The sequence below is a fragment of the Gopherus evgoodei genome, chromosome 10 (assembly GCF_007399415.2).
Source record: "Gopherus evgoodei ecotype Sinaloan lineage chromosome 10, rGopEvg1_v1.p, whole genome shotgun sequence".
Lineage (NCBI taxonomy): Eukaryota > Metazoa > Chordata > Testudines > Testudinidae > Gopherus > Gopherus evgoodei.
The window spans coordinates 6,465,404-6,484,577 of NC_044331.1; the positions used below are offsets into that span (position 1 = coordinate 6,465,404).

Here is a 19,174-nt window from a genome sequence, read left to right on the forward strand (position 1 = left end):
ACTAAATATATCGATGCATAATTAAATCCCCCTTATTCCAAACAGCTCATGCCTGCATGCTTATGTAGGTTGTTTTGCTATATTCATCTTCATCGTTTGCTTTGAAGCTGCCAGTATGTCTCTCCATTTGCACAAACATTTGATTTATAATTAATGGTTGCCCTAGGAAGTCATGCATTTTTCCAACATGCTTGTGTACATTGCTTAGTGAAGTGTCCTTCCTTTGTGATTTTTCCCGTATGGTAGCTACAAACTTTCAAATGATATATATAAAGAACTGAGTTGGTGAGGCAGAAGTAATATTCACCTACCATTTTGGTTTATGGTATAGTTGGGTCAAGGTCTTGAGTGGTGGGGTTGTTGGTTTCAGCGTTAACTCATTGTCATGCTTTTTGAACAGCTCAGTAACAAAGTCCTTGACAGAGAAACTGCAGACCGGAGGCCGTACAGCTATCTGAATGATCTAGGTCAGTAATTTTAAACAATTTAATTGTTTAAATAGAATTTAGAGCAATTCCAAGGCCAGTTCAGTCATCCTTAAAGGCACTAACAATAAAATAATATTGGCATTGTCTTTATTTCACTAAAAGAATTACTAGCAGTAAAAGATCTAGACTTGACTGTAGTTTTCTTTACCACAAACCACAGCTTGTGGAAACTGAGCAGACTGTCCTGGCTTTCTGGTTTGGTCTGTTGAAGCACACTGATCTATTCCATGCATGGGAGGTCTTTTTGGAACTCACTTAGAACAGTGAAACTCATTCAAGTTACGATTTCTGTTCCTCTTTCCTGCTTAACTGATATAAATTATTAAATAAATGGAGACCCCTGCAAACCTTACTCAGTAAAATTCCCTTTGAAGCCTGTAGCTGAAAAGGAGGGGTGAGGTAGGAGTGACAACATCCCAGTTAATCCTCCAGTGGCCAGTTTTTGATCTGCGTGGCACCACCACTGTGGTAGAAAGCAACCCAACTGTAACAGTGCATCAGGCCTAATGTTCCTTTCCATTCCCCAGCATGAGTTCTGACATGGTTTGAGCAGCTGGTATCTCCAAGTAAGTAAAATGCCATATTTTAGATGCTGCTGACGAGCTGTCCCATTTGAACACCTGAAATGTAGCTCATTAATGGCAGAAAGCATTTGCCTCTTACTTCTGGTAAGTTGTAAAGTATTGGCTGCTGAAATGTTGCTGGAAATAAAGTATGCAGAAGGGCTAGTGGTAAGCAGAATTTTGTGAGATCTCACAACACTCTGGGCAGAGGAATGAATGTGAAATACCATTGGGCCTTACAACTGTCACTATTCCCTTGGTTAGACTATGCTTTATTGGCACTGAGGATAGCAATGCCTATACCCATAAACCAAGTGTCATTTTCAATTCCTGCTTCAGGAAAATCACAAACCTGTAGGATTTCAATGCAAAGCTTTCTGCATCACCAGCCATTGATGTGCTCATCTGCATGAGCAGCAGAGAGTCCTGTGGCACCTTATAGACTAACAGACGTATTGGAGCATGAGCTTTCGTGGGTGAATACCCACTTCATCGGATGCATGTATCTGCATGGTAATTCATAGAGCTGCTGTGCTATCCTGATGTGTGTTTGCCTATTGTATGTAGAGATTGAGGGGAAGGCATATGAATTCTGCATAAATTAAGTTTGTCTTCATCTTAGTTTTTCCTCTACCACTTTATCAGTCCTTTACTTGCAAACACTGTTTTCATTTGCTTGTGGCCTCTTGCACCTCCTGTGTACCAGACTTGGTTTGCACACCTGTATGTTTTTTTTCCTAACAGAAGCATTTCTAGGTGCCTTTGGATATGAAAAAAGTGACATTCAATAATGATGAGCAGATTAGTAAGAGATCTCAAGGAAAAATAGATACAATTTCTTTCCATTGCACTTTGAAGCCCAGATGTCTTGTTTTAGACCAAATTTTCCAGAAAAGGTTCTGTTTCACATGGAAGCATAAAAAAATGTGCATTTTCTCTGAGTTTCAGCATGGAAATTGATGATCACCCAGCCTCATTTTCAAAATGTTGAGGCTTTTGCTCCAAAACAAAGCCATTTTTGCATGAAAAATTAGCGGATTCTCATTTGAAAATGCTGCTGCTTTTGAGCAATAAAAGACTCAGAATCAGCCTATCTTCTCAAATTCTGAGTCGCAAGTACTTTTCACAGCCCTTTCAGGGAGTAGCATTTCAATGGAACTTCTCCCGATAGGGCTGAGTGCTGGATCCTGATCCCAAAACCATACACTGGGTCAAAGATGATGGCCGAGGGTTGCTCCTTTATTGTGTCCCCTAAGTGGTCCAGAAACAGTAGATGTGTAGGTTAGGTGGAGATGGGGAAGAGAAATCCATGGATGCTCAGTGGCAGACCAACCACCACAAATGGAAAACTCATATCTTACTCCCTTGCTTCTCAGCCATCTCACTTGTTTTTTCTTGGTGAGACAATAGTGCTGAGGGAGACGCTTTTCAGACCTACCAGACCAAAGGATCAGCTCCCAAGGCTCCTACAGTCAGCTTAGAAATTGCAACTATTATAAACACTAATTTCAGAAAATAAGATTAAATCCAAGAATCCCTCTTTGGAGACTAACTCAGAAATATCCAGATGTTAAGCCCTACGAATTCAGAAAGAATTTTCCAGTTCTTTATTCTAGCTCTGGAAGGACCTAGGGGATGCATTTTGGACATGCCATGCATGCTAGCAGGCTTTTCAATATTCCCATGCCATTCCAGCGCATAGATCATAAAGGTAACTGCATGTGTAGATGACAAAACAGAACCTTAGGTAACCTTTTCTCCTTCTCCCTATCATCCTAAGGGGACCTGTAAAATAAATCTTAGATATTTGTGGTTTCTACAGTTAAGATTGTTCTGGAAGGCTGCACCTATTTTTACACCTTTGGGAAACATCTTTCCTTTTGATTGCCCACAATTGCTAGTTTACATCTGTCTTTGCTGGGTTATGGGTCATTCCCTGTTTTTCTTAGTGGAAAAGAGAAATGCTGTCTGGGAGCCATGTTTCAAATTTCCCATCTAAAGGACTGATCGTAATTGGGGGTGGGGAGGAACAGGCAAAGGAATGGTTCCTTCTTTCAGATGCATGCCCTTTAATCACGATCCAATAATGATGAAAATCTAGGAGATAAATCCATTCTGGGAAGAACTAGCTACAGCTTATCCATTGGTGACTGAACACGGGAACGGAACTGTAAGAATGGTTGAGCACGTGGCCCCGGACTATTACCAACACGCTGCATTAACAAACTCTCTGCATTTGTAACTAAGGGCCCAGTCCAACTCCCAATGTGAGTCTGTCTGTCTGATTTTAATGGGAGCTGCTTTGGGCCAGTAGAAGGGAAGCCGCTCAGGAACAAGTGAGTTATTCATATGCTATCAGTGGGGCTGCATGGAATTTGGCCCAGCATCCTTGCAACTTCCTTGGTGCACACTAATGCCTTTTAGGCTTGTAGATCCACGGAGAAGAGTCAAAGTGCATTAAGAGCTTTAAGTAGCATAGAATGGGCCAATTCACTCAGTTACATCAGCATATTCCTTAGTCGTTTTACTGAGTAGTCGTTTTTCTTCCCTTTGATTCCTGCTGGAAAGTGAACTCAATAGAGAAGGAATGGCAGGCCTTGTTGGGGACCAGGTTTTTAATTGAGTCCACAATATTCACATGTTCAGATGCTTAGGAATATGTGGAAGGGCTACTTGGATCTCAGTTAAATTTCCATCAGACTTTATCATCATAACTGGCATATTTCCCTCCTAGATTCTAAACTGGTTGGTCAGCGCTGGTGCAGAGAGGTAATTGTATCTGTTTAAGGGGATTGGAGGAACCCTGATGGTGACAGGCACGCAACAGGCAGGTAAACCCCAGTGCACAACTTATTGTCATGGATGCGCTGCAGAGAGATCAGTGTTTGAGCTGTAGACTTTGATTCAGGGTATATTACTTGGCTGCATTACCTGCATGAAACCTAGTCCTGTCAGCTTCAGGGAGTGGCTTGCCTTTGTTTTTTCTCTTCCCTGCCTCCCATTACAGGAATATTGAATGTATTGCCTGTTTGTCTGGCTTTAGAATATTCTGAGTCATGTTATTCAGGTGTGGGTGATATCCAAAAACAGTGGTTCTCAAACTGGGGCTGCCACTTGTGTAGGGAAAGCCCCTGGCGGGCTGGGGCGGTTTGTTTGCCTGCTGGGTCCTCAGGTTCGGCCGATTGCGGCTCCCACTGGCTGTGGTTCGCTGCTCAAGGCCAATGAGGGCTGCAGAAAGCAGCCCAGGACAAGGGATTTGCTGGCTGCCGCTTCCCGCAGCCCCTCATTGGCCTGGAGCAGCAAACCGCAGCCAGTGGGAGCTGCGATTGGCCGAACCTATGGACCTGGCAGATAAACAAACCAGCCCGGCCTGCCAGGGGCTTTCCCTACACAAGCGGCAGCCCCAGTTTGAGAACTACTGTCTTAAAATAACAAGCTAGTACGTGTGTGCATGGAGGAAAAATTCCAGTTAAGTATACAGATTTTAGCCTCTGGAGCCCATACTAAATAGTTCCAAAGTCTCAAACCACTCAATAAGTTTACAAAAAAACCACATTGTTTTGCTAATTAAATCAAGTCTTAGAAGCAACATGCTGTAAACAAGAATGGCTGATTCTGTCTGCCATGGGGCTTTTTATAATACTGTCCCCAAATGCAGTGTCTGAGCACCTGGTTTGGGGTATGTTTGCAACAACTAAACAGCCATTACAAATACAGATATGCTTCAATTGTTTGAGATCCACTCTGTTTGGTTCAAAATTTTCTCAAAGGTCACGGTGTGTGGGAGAATGCTTCATTCCAGGATTTTGGTGTAGTCTGAAATAGAAGAGGCTAGTAGCATACTGTGAATTTAGACCCAGACCCAAAATTTCCCTAAATTCAGGATCTCCAGAACTGGAATGTTTATGTATTTTCACATTCCAGTTAACAAAATAATAGAGCACACATCTCTCAGCAGCTCTGGGGCCCTGCAGGAGAATTTTGAGGAGTGTTGTAAACACCAGTATCATAAGAGGGTTATGAAAGCATGATGTAGCAGAGACAAAGTGTGTGTGTCTTCATTAGTCTTCATAGTTTTCTGTCACTTTTATGCAACGTTCAGTGAACATATGATATGTTCTGTTCTGTTCTGAGCTCCATGTGCTCTCTGTTCCACTTCTCCAGCCTGTTTTGGTTTCGTGTTTAACTTATTAGGCAATAGAAAAGAAGGGAAAAGTCATGAAAATTACACCACGGGGTTCTTTGGAAGATCACATGTTTGATTCCACTGGAGGATAAGGAAGTGATTGCCATTGCATTAGGAAAAGAGACCTAACTTAAACTTTTGCAGTCCTAGGGTTAGTGCTTCACTAGGCAGACATCAGCTTTCCTCATGCCCATGCTGTATGCTGTATTCTGACCTTTAGCTCAGCTGCATTATGGTAACCAAGCCTGCTAATTCTTGGCCTTTCCATTTTAACTGCCCAACAATACAGAAATACACACACTCAGAAATCTCGGTAATCAAGGAGAATCTCCAGAAGTTTCTTTCTGTTTACAAACTGGGCTTTACAGGCACAATTCTGCAAACTCTCATTCAGGCAAGTAGTCCTTACATGAGTAGCCCCATGGAGTTCAGTGGGACTTGTGCAGGTATGGTCCACTCATCTGGGTAAGGACTATGTCCATGGGTAAGAGTTTGCAAGACTGAGTCTTGTGCATTCAGAAAAGCTTGGTCTAACAAGTGGTTAAAACCAACAGGTGAGGTGACTGGTAGAGACAGGCCCAGGCTGGATTTGGATGGGAACATTTGGGATGATCGGGGCATCTGGATCATGAGTTTTGGTTTAGCCTCTTCTCTCCTTCTAATGAGAAATAGACAAATCTTAAATATAAAGGATATTTTCAAGGTTATGCGATAAAATATTGACCTACCTGGAGAGTAATTGGAAAAGGCAGATCTCATTATTATTCCTATTCTACCATAAGTGCGCATGGTAGTTGACAGACAAATAAAAGCTGAGGTCCCTGCTCCAAGCAGTTCACACACTAAAGGCCAAATTCAGCTCTCAGTTTGAGTGAATCAGGAGTACGTGTATAGCCAATGTCAATGGTACAAGCTCCACTGAAATGACACCAATGGAATTGAGATCAAGAATCTGGCCTTCATGAAGAATTACTGAGGGATTTCACAGAACTGGGTGACTGGACAAAAAATTGGCAGATGAAATTCAGTGTTGATAAATGCAAAGTAATGAACATTGGAAAACATAATCCCAACTATACATACAAAATGGTGGGGTCTAAATTAGCTGTTACCACTCAAAAAAGATCTTGGAGTCATTGTGGGTAGTTCTCTGAAAACATCTGCTCATTGTGCAGCGGCCATCAAAAAAGCAAACGGAATGTTGGGAATCATTAGGAAAGAGAGAAATAAGAAGACAGAAAATATCATAATGCCGCTTTGTATGCCCACACCTTGAATACTGTGTGTGCGGTTCTGGTCTCCCCATCTCAAAAAAAATGTATATGAGAATTGGACAAGTACAGAGAATGGCAACAAAAGTTATTGGGTATATGAAATAGCTTCCATACAAGGAGAGATTAAAAAGACTGGGACTGTTCAGCTTGGAAAAAAGACAACTAAGTTGGGATATGATGGAGGTCTATTAAATCATGAATGATGTGGAGAAAGTAAATAAGGAAGTGTTATTTACTCCTTCACATAACACAAGAACCAGGGATCATCTAATGAAATTAATAGGCAGGATTAAAACAAACATAAGTACTTCACACAAGCACAGTCAGCCTGTGGAACTCACTGCCAGGGGATGTTCTGAAAGCCAATCACATACCAGGGTTCAAAAAAGAATTAGATAAATTCATGGAGAATAATTCCATCTATGGCTGTTAGCTAAAATGGTCAGGGATGCAATGTCATGCTCTGGGTGTCCCTAAACCTCTAATTGCCAGAAGCTGGGAGTGGATGACAAGAGACGGATCACTCGATAAATTGCCCTTTTCAGTTCGTTCCATTTGAAGCCTCTGGCACTGGCCACTGTTGGAAGACAGGATACTGGACTAGGTGGACCAGTGGTCTGACTCAGTATGGCCGTTCTTATGTTCTTAGCTAATCATCTATATCCTTAGTTTCTGAACTACCAAATTGTAGGAGCATGTTAGTGGATCTAGACAACAGTCACCCATATATTCAGAACTCTTCATCAGGATGTTGCTTTAGATCTTCATAGGTGTAATGGAGAGATGTATGTATACATCTCATGAGGGCAGCCAGTATAGATAGGGAGGAGGGATAGCTCAGTGGTTTGAGCATTGGCCTGCTAAACCCAGGGTTATGAGTTCAATCCTTGAGGGGGCCATTTAAGAATGTGAGGCAAAAATCCGTCTGGGGAATGGTCCTACTTTGAGCAGGGAGTTGGACTAGATGACCTCCTGAGATCCCTTCAAACCCTGATATTCTATGATACTGTACATAGACTGACTTCATGTTTCAGTGAACATGACTTATTGTTTCTCAGGGTAAATCTTGACCTGATAGGTCACTAAATCATGCCATTCTTCTCTACAGACATCATGATCTGCTCATTATTCCCTAACATCTACTGGGATATCGCCCTGCAGCACCACTCCAATTTTCTTCCATGCTTATTTTTCCTCTAAATATGATTACTTTAATCAATATTTTCAAGCCATTTGCAGGGACCTAGGTCATGTTCTGTGGATTTTGAGCCACCAAGCAAGGTTGTTCCTCTCTGCTCTGTTACTACTTTTGTAGGTCAGGGACTCTTCATGTGATACTATTGCATTATATAAGCAATGTCCCTTCCCATGGTCCCCACCCATTGCTCATTGTAGGCTGGGACCCCCCTTCGTCCCTGCTGCTGCTCCCTTTATACTGGGATAACCCACTCTACCTCACTAACCCTCAAGTGAGATGTCTGCCGCTATCTCTGTTCCATACAGGCTGAACTTCTTATCTCCATCCCAGTTGCTATTTGATTGTAATTGGGCTCCTTCTCCTTGCCCAACCCTGCACAATACACTGCCCCCCATTCATTCTGCATCCCCACTTCTGCAACTACGCTGGCCAAGTAGCTCTGCTCCTCATGCTGATGCTCTGAATGTTGACTCTTTCTACAGTTATTCTGGACACTATTAAGAGCTCAATGTCCTCCCCCTTAAGGCAGTGCCCCACATTTGAGGATGCTGTGGAGTTGCACACTCCATCTCAAAGGTGAAGCCTCCTGGGGCACCACCAACCCCAGGGGACATGTGCCCACTTGTAGCTCCATGCATGTAAGCAGATGAGACTCTGGTACACACCAGGAGACACTGCACTGAGTGAGAAGGTGCCATTTTTACACAATTTCCACTTCCGCTGCACTGGAACCAGTTCTCCATTGCACTGTGAGTCCCTTTCTGCAATTCTTGCAAAATGAAAGGGTCTTCAAGAGGGCAGAAATAACCCCCAGGAATCCCCCTATGTAAAAGGGCTCCCCCCACTGGCTTAGAACTGCCAACGGAGCCCTGTCCTGCTGCTCCCAGCTCCTGGAGGATATGCTAGGAGAGGACGGAGGGCGAAGAGGAGGCAGGCTGGGACAGGATGGTGGTTCATAGTGGGCTATGGGAAGCAAAGTGTAAGGTTGCTTTACTGTTGCCAGGACTCTACCAGCCCCAGAATACAGGGAGCATGAAGGTGGTGCAGAGCCACCTCTGCCCTGACCCTCCAGCCCCCTTTCCTGTGCTCTGCTCAGGGATGGAGCAGTTGTGAATCAGGGCCGATGGTTTTTAACTTTGGACTGTCGGTAGCCTGAGGGCAATAGTGACTTATTCAGTGCAAAACAAGGCTGCAGCCACCACCTCTGGCATGAAGAAGGAGCCGTGTGAATACTGCAGGTTGCTGCTGTGGTGGGTGGGGTGAGAGATCTTTCTTGTTCTCTGCAGAGACCAAGGGCACTTCAGGATGAATGGTTAGGAGAATCCATTGACATCTTATTCACAGGGCTTCTCTAACGACATAGCTTGGTTACTTGATCGTGAATTTTAGTTACTTGATCGTGAATTTTAGAAGTTATATGGTGCTATTTCTGTAACTGAGTTTGCATTGGCTCTGCTAGACTGTAAGAAATGCCAGATGATGGAGTTAAGAAGAATGTAGGAGCTAGAGCTGGTGTTCTCTTAAACCTGGTTGTTACCTGGCGTGATTTTAAGCAACACCAGCTAGTAAACTGAAATAGGATCCCCTCCCCCGCAAGTAACTTGAGTGGCATGTTCCTATGGAATTTCATAAGTCAATTTCTTTGAAATTGGCAGCCTGCTGTAAATTGCTACACTTTGAACCAGCTGTGCAACCACTTCAGGATAATTGTCAGTTTATTAAATCATGTGTAGATTTTAAAGTGAAGTCAACATCTCTGAACCAAAACTAGTGAATAAATAACTTTCAAATCCACAGATGAAACATCCCCTAAAATTAACTGTCTTGCAATATAAACTGGTCCGTAATCTGAAATTTCTAGTGTTTATATTGCTTTGTTTGGTTGGTGCTTTTTTTTTTTTTTTTTTTTTTTGCTTACATCTCTAAACTAATTGCTTCACGAGTCAGCTTATCAGCAGATTTTTTTTCTGTTCTCCTGAAGGGTAGTTTGTTGCTGATAAGTGGTGTCCTGATCCAGGAAAGCACTCCTATTCAGAGAAACTCTTAAGTAGGAGCTTAACTTTAAGCATGTGCTTAAGTCCCAATGAAGTAAAAATGGGGATAAAGCACAGGTTTAAAGCTAAGCCCATGCCTAAGCGTGGCCCGAATAGGATCCTTAAAGAACAGAGGGGAAAGAATATATGCTACACTTAGTCAAAGCACTCCAATTTACATAAATATTCATTTGTTTTCCATTATATATCATTTTTATACAGGTGCTTGTGGGATGGATAGACGTCAGAACACATACATAATGGAAAAAAGCTTCAAAGGTATAGTATTGAATGCCTGCAGTAACCCTAGCAAGGAGTTTGAGAGGAGGGGTGTGGTAGAAGAGGTGAGATAGGAATCCTGAACACCTGAAAAATGGTTGCCTATGAAAAGAAAGCAACAGAATGATGAGGTACAAAATACGCCTGCATGGCTCAGCGGGTGGCCCTCTTGACTCTGAGCCAGAGGTGTCTGACCCTGAAATTATGGATGCAAGTCTTAATGAGGTCATAGGCTTAATACCTATTGTAATACTTGCAAGGGTGCTGCACTGCCATTGTCATTTGGATGAGTTGGTAAACCAAGATGTGTCTAGCTAGGTGGAAGTTAAAGGTCCCTCACACAGTTGAAGACCCTAAGCCTGCATTCCTACCAAGGCTTTGGGGAACAATTCGTGAATATGTAATGGCTGCTGTGTATGCCTGCTAAGTCACTATAGTCACTTAAGGTATTGCATGGTAAAGCTCTTTAGGAGACCTTTCAGTGTGCATGAAACTATTATAAAAACAAATTGCCTTCTGTCTCTGCACCACCCTAAGAGAATGTACAAAACAGGCATTTTAATCAATCACTGCAGCATTAAATAATTGACCAAACACTGAGCTGAGTGCAGCTCGCACCGGTGGAGCACACCGGACTTGCCTGAACACTGCTCAGACCCGAGCCCAGCTTTCTTTATATGTCAGAAACCCAGGGGCTGCTTTATTGCTAATTGATCGGGTTATTCAGGTTTTGAAGGCGAGAACCACACACATAGGGAGCCCTAAGCCCACAGAACCCTTCCTCAGGCAAGACTCCCATTGACTTCCATGAACCTTTGGGCCAGTGAGGACTGCAGGGCTGGTCCAGAAGGTGAAACAAGGGGGACTCAGGATCCCTCTAGAATATGCAGGTTTATGAGGCCAAAATCTCAGCTGGTGTTGACTTCAGTGGAGCCACCTCAGTTTGCACCATCTGAGAATTTGGCCCTGTGTATTGGTTTGGGGAACTAAATATTGGACAGTCTCCTTCAGTAAGATACTTTGCAACCTTACTTGTGCAAGCTGTCCTTACATGAAACCGAATGGGACTGTCTATGTGAGTAAGTGTTGCAGGATCTGGCCCTTTTTAATTAAATTGATGGCAGATGGTCCATGAGTATGAAATAGAAATATGGCAATGACTAGCCCTGAGAGGTGTATTACTAGCCCTCAGCCAGGCCTAAAGAATGAAGATATTTTTTGTTCATAAAAATAACTAATATAATATGTAAAAAAAAAATTGATTTATCCCATTGCCTAAAGTGAGAATAGTTAGTACAGCTTCAAAAACTCTCTATAAATGATCTGTGAAACTATTAAGAGAAAAAAATGTTAGTTTTCCATATGTTTTTCCTTATTCCATTGACTGGTAATGCTTCCAGTGACTTGACTGATACCCCTGTTCAGTAAAAACCCTTTATCTTCTAATGAAAGAAAATCTACTGTAGAATAAATTACTCACAGTTTCGTCAAAGAAACTATCAGTACAAAAGTAGATTAAAGTAAATCACTATTTATTTTTACAAAGTGAAAATAGTGATATAAACACACAGTCTGAATTCACACTAGACTGAAGAAGACCTGAAGAAGAGTTGTGTGTAAGGTCAAAAGCTTGTCCCTTTCACCAGCAGAAGTTGGTCCAATAAAAGTTATTACCTCACTCAGCTGGTCTCTGTAATTAGGCTTGGCAGAATTCAAACGTTATTGTTTTATCATTTCAATGAATAATATTGATGTTTATTTTTAAGCTCTTTTCTGGTATTGATTTAATTTTTCACAATTATGGCGGATTAGGCAGTACAGTGACAGTAGACACTGATATTCAAAAAGTTAAAGCTTTAGAAACCTTAAGGCACAAATTGTCAATATCACAGGTCAGAATATACAAAGTAAATATCCTTAAATCAAACTCTAATAAGTTCTCAAGCAGCATTCATCTTATTTGCCTACCTTCTGATTTTGATGATCATTGATGAAAAGATTTTTCATCAGTTTGTGTGTATGGTGAAATCGACATTTACTGATTAAAAAATCAAATCCTTCCAAGCCTAGCCATAATATATATAGAGAGAGATACAAATATATGACTCCATATGTGTAGATAAAGAAGCACAGCCCCAGTGGGTTGTGGAAGGTTTTCCCCACTGTTACATATTTAATTACTTATTTAGGATTTTAGCCTTTTTCTTCACATGATCAGTTCACTTTGCTTGTTGCTGTTCAAAATTCACACCTGCCAGTGGTCCAGTCCACTGAGAATTCAGTTACTTCTCTTGGAAGTAAAGATCTTCATTAGTTGTTTGATCACTATAAACACACACAGCTGATAGTTAAAGGGGTGTGTCACTCAATAAGCAATGAGACAGGGCTGGATTTTCAAAGGAATTTAGGTGCCTGCAGATGCAGAGAGGCACCTCGTGGGGTTTTCAAAAGGGGCTGTGATGGGATTTCAAAAGAACAGCACCGTGGGCCTGAGCTCCAGTGGGCAGAGCGCAGTAGGTGTGAGCGGAGTTCTACCCATTGACACCAGCGTAAGCGTGTCCGATTTTATTGTTTGTGTGCAGTCACTCTTTGTAGGTTAGCCTCAGTGCCGTACAGCGCATAGGGAGCTGTGTCACAGACATCTACCCAGTCATGATGTTTTCCCCAGAACACTTTCAGTAATTTGTATACGGTTCATGTCATTCGTGCATCAGGTATTCAGAGTAACTGGTTTTCCGCAGCGAGGTAATGACAGAAATGTGTGCATTCTACTGAGAATGTGGTCTGGGGTGCTGGGCCCCTGGGGGTGCGGTGGCGGTGAAAAAGAGAGGGGGGAAAAGAGAACTCCTGGACTGTAGGCAGAACACTGCTATTGCTCTGAATCCAGCAAGTGTTATGTTTTAATAGAAGGCAGAATACGAAACATCCGGTGAGTTCAGTTCTGTGCGAGGGCATGTTCTACTCACAGCACCCAAGCTACTGATCTGTACATAACTCTCCCAACCCATCTTCTGCCTCTGAGAGCAGCAGCATGTCTGCAGGCTGAGTCACTCAGAAAAGACAGTCCCAGCTCCAGGACAGTTGGAGTCACACAGAGAAAAGCTTTGGCGTTTATCCCGCTAACCATGCGTATAAGTCAGGTTGTATGCTCTGTTGGTGGTGGAAATCCAGATCACTCAATGGGGACAAATTGTGCCAGGCTCCCCTACTGCTGCACATACACAGAGAGGAAACGTAAAGAAACATTGATACAAAATGCTGACACCTGATCCTGCAGACCCTATTCACTCAAGTCTCCCAGCAGTGGGATGACTAACCTGAGTAGGGCTTGGAGAATCAGGCCATTAACGCTTCTATTTCCCAATAAGGAACGTCACATTCTTTCTAGAGGCCCCAGTCTCAGTCAGGGCCCCATGGTGCTGGCAGCAGTACAGACACACAGGAAGAGATCCTCCTTGCCCTGAAGAGCTTACAATTTACACAGAGGGGCAGAGAGAGGAAGTGGCTTACCCAAGATCACACACAGCTCAATGGTAGTGCTGGGAATAGAAGTGTCTGGACTCCCAAGGCAGTCCCGCTCTACGAGACCAGGCTTGTCTCCTAGCTTAGCTCTGCCTTTGCCCGTGTCAATTGTTTCTGGAGAAAGCCTGCTTTGCATTTTAAAATGACTTTTCATTCTCGGGAGAAGAGTTCAGAGAGTCGCATGCAGCTCAGCAGCAGAGAGCAGGTGACAGTAGCAACCATAAAAAGGAGGAAGCTAGCACCATGAGGTGTATGGTGAACACTGCTGCATTCCCATTCTCCCATCTCATCCCCTTTCTTCTTGTTTTGCTCTGAGTCTGCTTTAAAACAGCTTCCAGTGATACGTAACTCAGTAAAGTCTGCAATCATCTCAAACTGTGTTTTGCATGGGTGTGTATTTTGGGTGTGGGTGGATGGAAATTGTCATGGTTTGTCTCATCAGACGCTTTCTTCAGGTTCAAGTGCCCAGGGAGTCTCCTGTTTATTATTGGATAAATTCTGCCTTTTGCTCAGCCATTGGTGTTCTTTCCACACCTCTGCTCTTATTGTTGCTCCGTCTGGTCCAGCGAAGATCATTCTGATTTTTCAGCAGTAGCCAGACTGGTTTTATTCTTAGTCATTTCTTGTTGCTCGCCAATTTCTTTCAATGTTCAGCATTTATAAGAGTGATTCACACTTTAGAAAGCCACCATCAACCACTCTGGGCTTTGAACGTTTCAGTCCGGCAAAACGCTTAGCTGATTTGCACAAACTGGCTTTGCTCAAACACACAGATTAATATGCCCACCCTTGCCAGTTAAAAGCATGGATGGGATTGTGGATGGACAGACCTAGGCTCTGGTTCCACACTGCAAAGTAGCAGAGGCTCCTCTGCAGCAAAACATTCAACCTGCTTCATTTACTAGTTGCAGATTCCACCAACACAAAAGGTACTCAGCCTCAAAGCCCTGGCCGCTGCCTCTGTGCTGGCTACTTAGAACAGACATGATGTAATCTTCAGTGTAAGGCTTGAGTCTCAGCGCTGCCTATGCAGCTTCCTGAGGTGAGAGAGAGAGAGGTCCCTTTCCTATGCTCTTACATTAGGAATGCAGTAAATCTGTCTTTAATACAGTCTCGGAGAGTCCAGATGTCCTGAGCTATACAAACTGGAGTCATCCTGTCCCCAGTATCTGGTCTGATGCCACCTTCCTATAGTGGGGAACCAGGGATGGATGATGCATCGGGGCAGTGAAGACCTCAAAAGCTGTATTGCCAACGCTCAAAAATCATGAGTTGGGCCCCAAAATGAGATTGGCTTAAAAATCTGAGAGATTTAAAGAAATAATCAGTGTGTGGTCTTTCGATTCGCCTGCTGGTGTTTGGGCCTTTAGGGGTCACTGTTACAAACTTTCCTTTGCAACCGCAGGGGCTAGAGACTTACTATATGTTTTAGATGAAAGCAGAGACTCTTCTTTGAGCCGTGTCCCTGTGGGTGCTCCACATCAGGTGCGCGTGCACCTTTCAAGCCCTTGATGAGAGAGTTTTCCACTAGCAGTGCCTGTTCAGCTCGCACATGTGCTTTACACCTCCTCGTGCCAGACACCAAGGTGACATAGGGTATGTCTGCACTACCCGCCAGATTGGCGGGTGGTTATCCATCTATCAGGGATTGATGTGTTGCATCTCGTCTAGACGTGATACATCGATCCCTGAACGCGCTCCCTGTCGACTCCGGAACTCCACCAGGGTGAGAGGCGGAAGCGGAGTCGACGAGGGAGCGACGGCCATCAATCTCACACCATGAGGACGTGAAGTAACTCAATCTAAGTCGATCTAAGATATTTCGACTTCAGCTACGCTATTCTCGTAGCTGAAGTTGTGTATCTTAGATCGATTCCACCCCTACACACACACACAGTGTAGACCGGGCCATAAAGGTGCACGGGTGAACTGCCCTCCGTTCCTTCTCGGCCACCTCGGCTTGAGATGCACGCCTAGCATGCCCGTCTTGACCATACCTCAGCTATTTTGTATTCTTCTTATAGTTGTTTAAAATTAGTTAGTATAGCCAGTGGTTAGTAGTCATTCTAGTTAGTAAGTGTCAGTTGTGAGAGGATAGATTTTTTTTTCTCCCCTCTCTCTCCTTGGGGAGTCTTGTCTTCCTGGCTTAAAATGCTGCCTCTTCTGCTGAGAGGATGTATCCATGAGCGATGGCCATTCTAAGAGTGTCTGTTGTTTAAGGGAGTCCCATGTCTCCCACAAGTGGAATTTCTGGGTGACCAGATGTCCCACAAGGGTGACCAGATGTCCCATGTTTATAGGGACAGTCCCATTTTTGGGGACTTTTTCTTATATAGGCACCTATTATCCCCCACCCCCTGTCCTGTTTTCTCACAGTTTTTATCTGGTCACCCTATGCCTAGACCACAAGTCTAGGGCAAGAAAGAACAGGGAGACTCAGCTCAGACTGTTCATGATGGAGCACACACTTAGACCAGTGTCTGAGTCAGGTCAGGAGACACCCCACACCCCCGGTACATCTGTCATTGGACAGATCCAGCTTCCCTTCCACCTTGGCACAGGCTTCCCCTAGGAAGGGCAGGTCAGTGGAGGCTTCTGAGAAGACTCCCAAAAACAGAAGCATAGACTCACATCTGAAGGAGTCTGCTCCCAAAAAGCCCAGACCCCTTGTGAAATTGACAGCCTCCAAAGCCTTGAACTCTCGGCCCAGTACCGCTGAGCTGGAGGACTCATCCTCTGTGGACCCAGAAAGCCCCAGAGCTTGAGGGAGAGATGGCTCTGAGGTGGCTTCAATACCCTATACCAGGGACAAAGAAGACAAGCATAAGTGCCCCAGTCCAGTAGCACCAGGCTCAGTCCCACCATTGGCACCTATCCATTTGGCACCTTTAGTACCAAGACTTCACTGGCATCTGCATTGGTATGCCCGCCATTGACAGTACTGTCAGCTTCGGCAATCGCATCTTCAGCAACCCTGTTGGTACCGATTCCCTGCTCGGCACCACAAGAGTTTAGCTATGCAAGGGACCTGCCATAATGGATGAGCTGGAATCTCTGCTCCTCATGGGTACCTAGTGCCTTTTGGTATTGAGATCTTGGTCTCCACACTGCTACCATTTCCCTGGTACTGTAGGACTCTCCACCCTTTTCAATGGGGGCTCCTCTATTGGACCATGTTGAAGAGAATGAAGGGGACTTCATCAGTCTCTTCTATTTCAGTCCAGGGTCCCCCAGCATATCCTGTTAGGATCCCATTCTTTGAAAGTCACAGGGAAGATTGTGACCATCATTAAGAGTTGTGGAACCAACCCTGCATGCTACCACGAGTCCCATATGGGCCCTCCTATACTTGAGCTGCTTACCGTCAAAAATTCTCCAGACCACTGATACCATCTCCAAGGGAGATTATGATTGTTTAGTCCTCTCCTCTCCAGGAGATGTTTAAGGAACAAGAGGCCAGGGCAGATAAAGAAGCCACACCTCAAGCACCTATTTCATCCTGAAGATGAAGTGGTTATGCCTCCACCACCTTCCATGGCCAGTGATTTTCGGCAGTATCAGGACCTCAGAAAGAGAGTAGTTGACACTCTTCACTTCCACTTGAAGACATCAAGAATTCACAACACAAGCTGTTGGATATCATACAGTCAGCAACACGTACCCAGATGGCGTTACCCATCAACGAGGTGCTCCTGGATCCAGCCAAAATTATGCGCAAACATATAAAAGAACAGATAAAAAAGTATTACATTCCCATTTGAGGACACTGATTTCTTGTTCACTCACCCTCCGCCTAACTCCCTAATCATGGATGCGGTAAATATGCAGTGCAGGGAAGACTTCTCCAGGTCTGCTCCACATGACAAGAACCAAAAGAGACTGGATCACTGAGGTACAGCAACCTGTTCTCTGCTCCATTTATCTATGAAGACGGCCTTTGTAGTAGCCATCACATCAGCCCATAGAGTTGGGGAGATTGGTGCCTTGATGGCAGATTCCACCCTTTAAAGTATTCTTCAAGGATCAGGTTTCTACATGCCCACATCCTAAATTCTTACCTAAGATTCTCTCGGAGTTCCACCTTAACCAGTATATTCATCTACTACTATTTTTCCCACAGTCAAGTAATTATCTGCAGGAGTTCTCTTTTCACACGCTGGATGTTTGAAGTGTGCTGGCCTTCTGCTTGGATAGGACCAACCAATTTCAAAGGTCATCCAGGTTGTTAATCTCCTTAATGGATAGATCCCAGGGATCCACAATTTCTGGTCAGAGACTATCAAGATAAATATCTGGATGTTGAGAGAGACAAAGTGGGTGAGGTAATATCTTTTCTTGGAACTACTTCTGTTGTGGGGGGAGACAAGCTTTCCAGCTTACACAGAACTCTTTCTCAGGATCTGAACATATTACCTCACCTAGGTTGTCTCTCAAACATCCTGGGACTAACACAGCTGCAACAGCACTGCATACAACATCTGGATGTATTGTCATTGGTTATGAGACCACAGACATTCATCCTCCTCAAAGGGTAACAGTACCTTCTGCCAGGTCACAGTTAACATCCACGGCATTGCTTAAGAACGTACCCGTGTCTGAGATATGTAATACCGCTACTTGGGCTTTAGTTACATAGGTTTTCAAAGCACTGCAGTTTAATCCTTGCCTGCAGCTCTGGGTACTACAGTATTATCTTCAGTTCTGGACTCTGTTCCAAAGCTCCCTCCAGGGAAACTGTTCAGAAGTCCCCTGAAGTGGAGCACCCACAGGGACACTATTCAAAGAAGAAAAGGAGGTTACAGCCTCTGTGCAGTGACTGCAGTTCTTTGAGATGTGTGTTGCTATGGGAGCTGCAGTACCCAGGCATAGAAGGAAGCATTGGGTGCATGGGGCACTGCTAGTGGAAAAATCTCTGATCAAGGTCTTGAGAGAGACCTGTGCTTCTGACATGGAGGGGCCTTGGACGGGGGGGAACACATCTCGAAAAACCGCAGTTCCTGCACAAAGTGAGTAACCTCCTGTTCTCATGTAATGACATGACTCCAGGGGTTGAGACTTTAAGAACACCAAATACTGCAAGACTCATAATAAACTCCTGAGAGCTGGCAACAGTGCAAAAGGTCTATACCACCCATCGCAGGAGCTTCTTTATTTTCATTATGCCAGAATGCATCACCACAAGCATCATACACTATCGTGCTGACATGCACAAATCAGCTGCCATTACAGTGCATTTATGGAAACCAGTGGAGATGTGCCAGGTCAGGGGGAAAGCACCTTATTAGATACACACTATTTGTGTCTTCCCTAGTTTTGATTACACAAGGGAGATTGTATTTTTGCTCTGCTTGAAACATTATACATTCATGTTTATGATTTTATAAAGCATTTTATAAATCATGTTTATGATATTCATGTTTATACATTCTAAGTCTTGTCATTATTATGGCCTAAGATACTCAGGAAGTATATAGCAAAATGCCATGAAGGCTGATCTGTGGAAGGAAGTAGAGTATTCTGATGTTAGTAGAAAAAATTAAATCTCATTCTGTGGCATGGTCCTCACAGTGTCTGGGGAACTTGGACTCAGGGGGTTAAAATATGAAAAGCAGACATTCCTTTGATTTCTAT

The 19,174-nt window shown here is 43.8% G+C and overlaps 1 protein-coding gene across 11 annotated transcripts in view; it reads left to right on the plus strand.

The window, feature by feature from the left end:
• MEGF11 (multiple EGF like domains 11) overlaps window positions 1–19,174 on the plus strand; it is a 377,287-nt gene that overhangs the window by 351,257 nt on the left and 6,856 nt on the right. For 5 of the 11 annotated variants that reach the window (XR_004002432.1, XM_030578786.1, XM_030578789.1 and 2 more), the window contains one exon: window positions 9,965–10,021. The exons of 2 other annotated variants lie outside the window; for them this stretch is intronic. Coding sequence is in view for 7 of the 9 variants with exons in the window: in XM_030578786.1 (XP_030434646.1) it covers window positions 9,965–10,021 (57 nt within the window). In the remaining 2 variants the exon portion in view is untranslated. Of the gene's footprint in view, window positions 1–400; window positions 468–9,964; window positions 10,022–19,174 lie in introns of all 11 variants that reach the window. 4 more of the 11 variants (XR_004002431.1, XM_030578784.1, XM_030578792.1 and 1 more) reach the window with 1 other exon arrangement.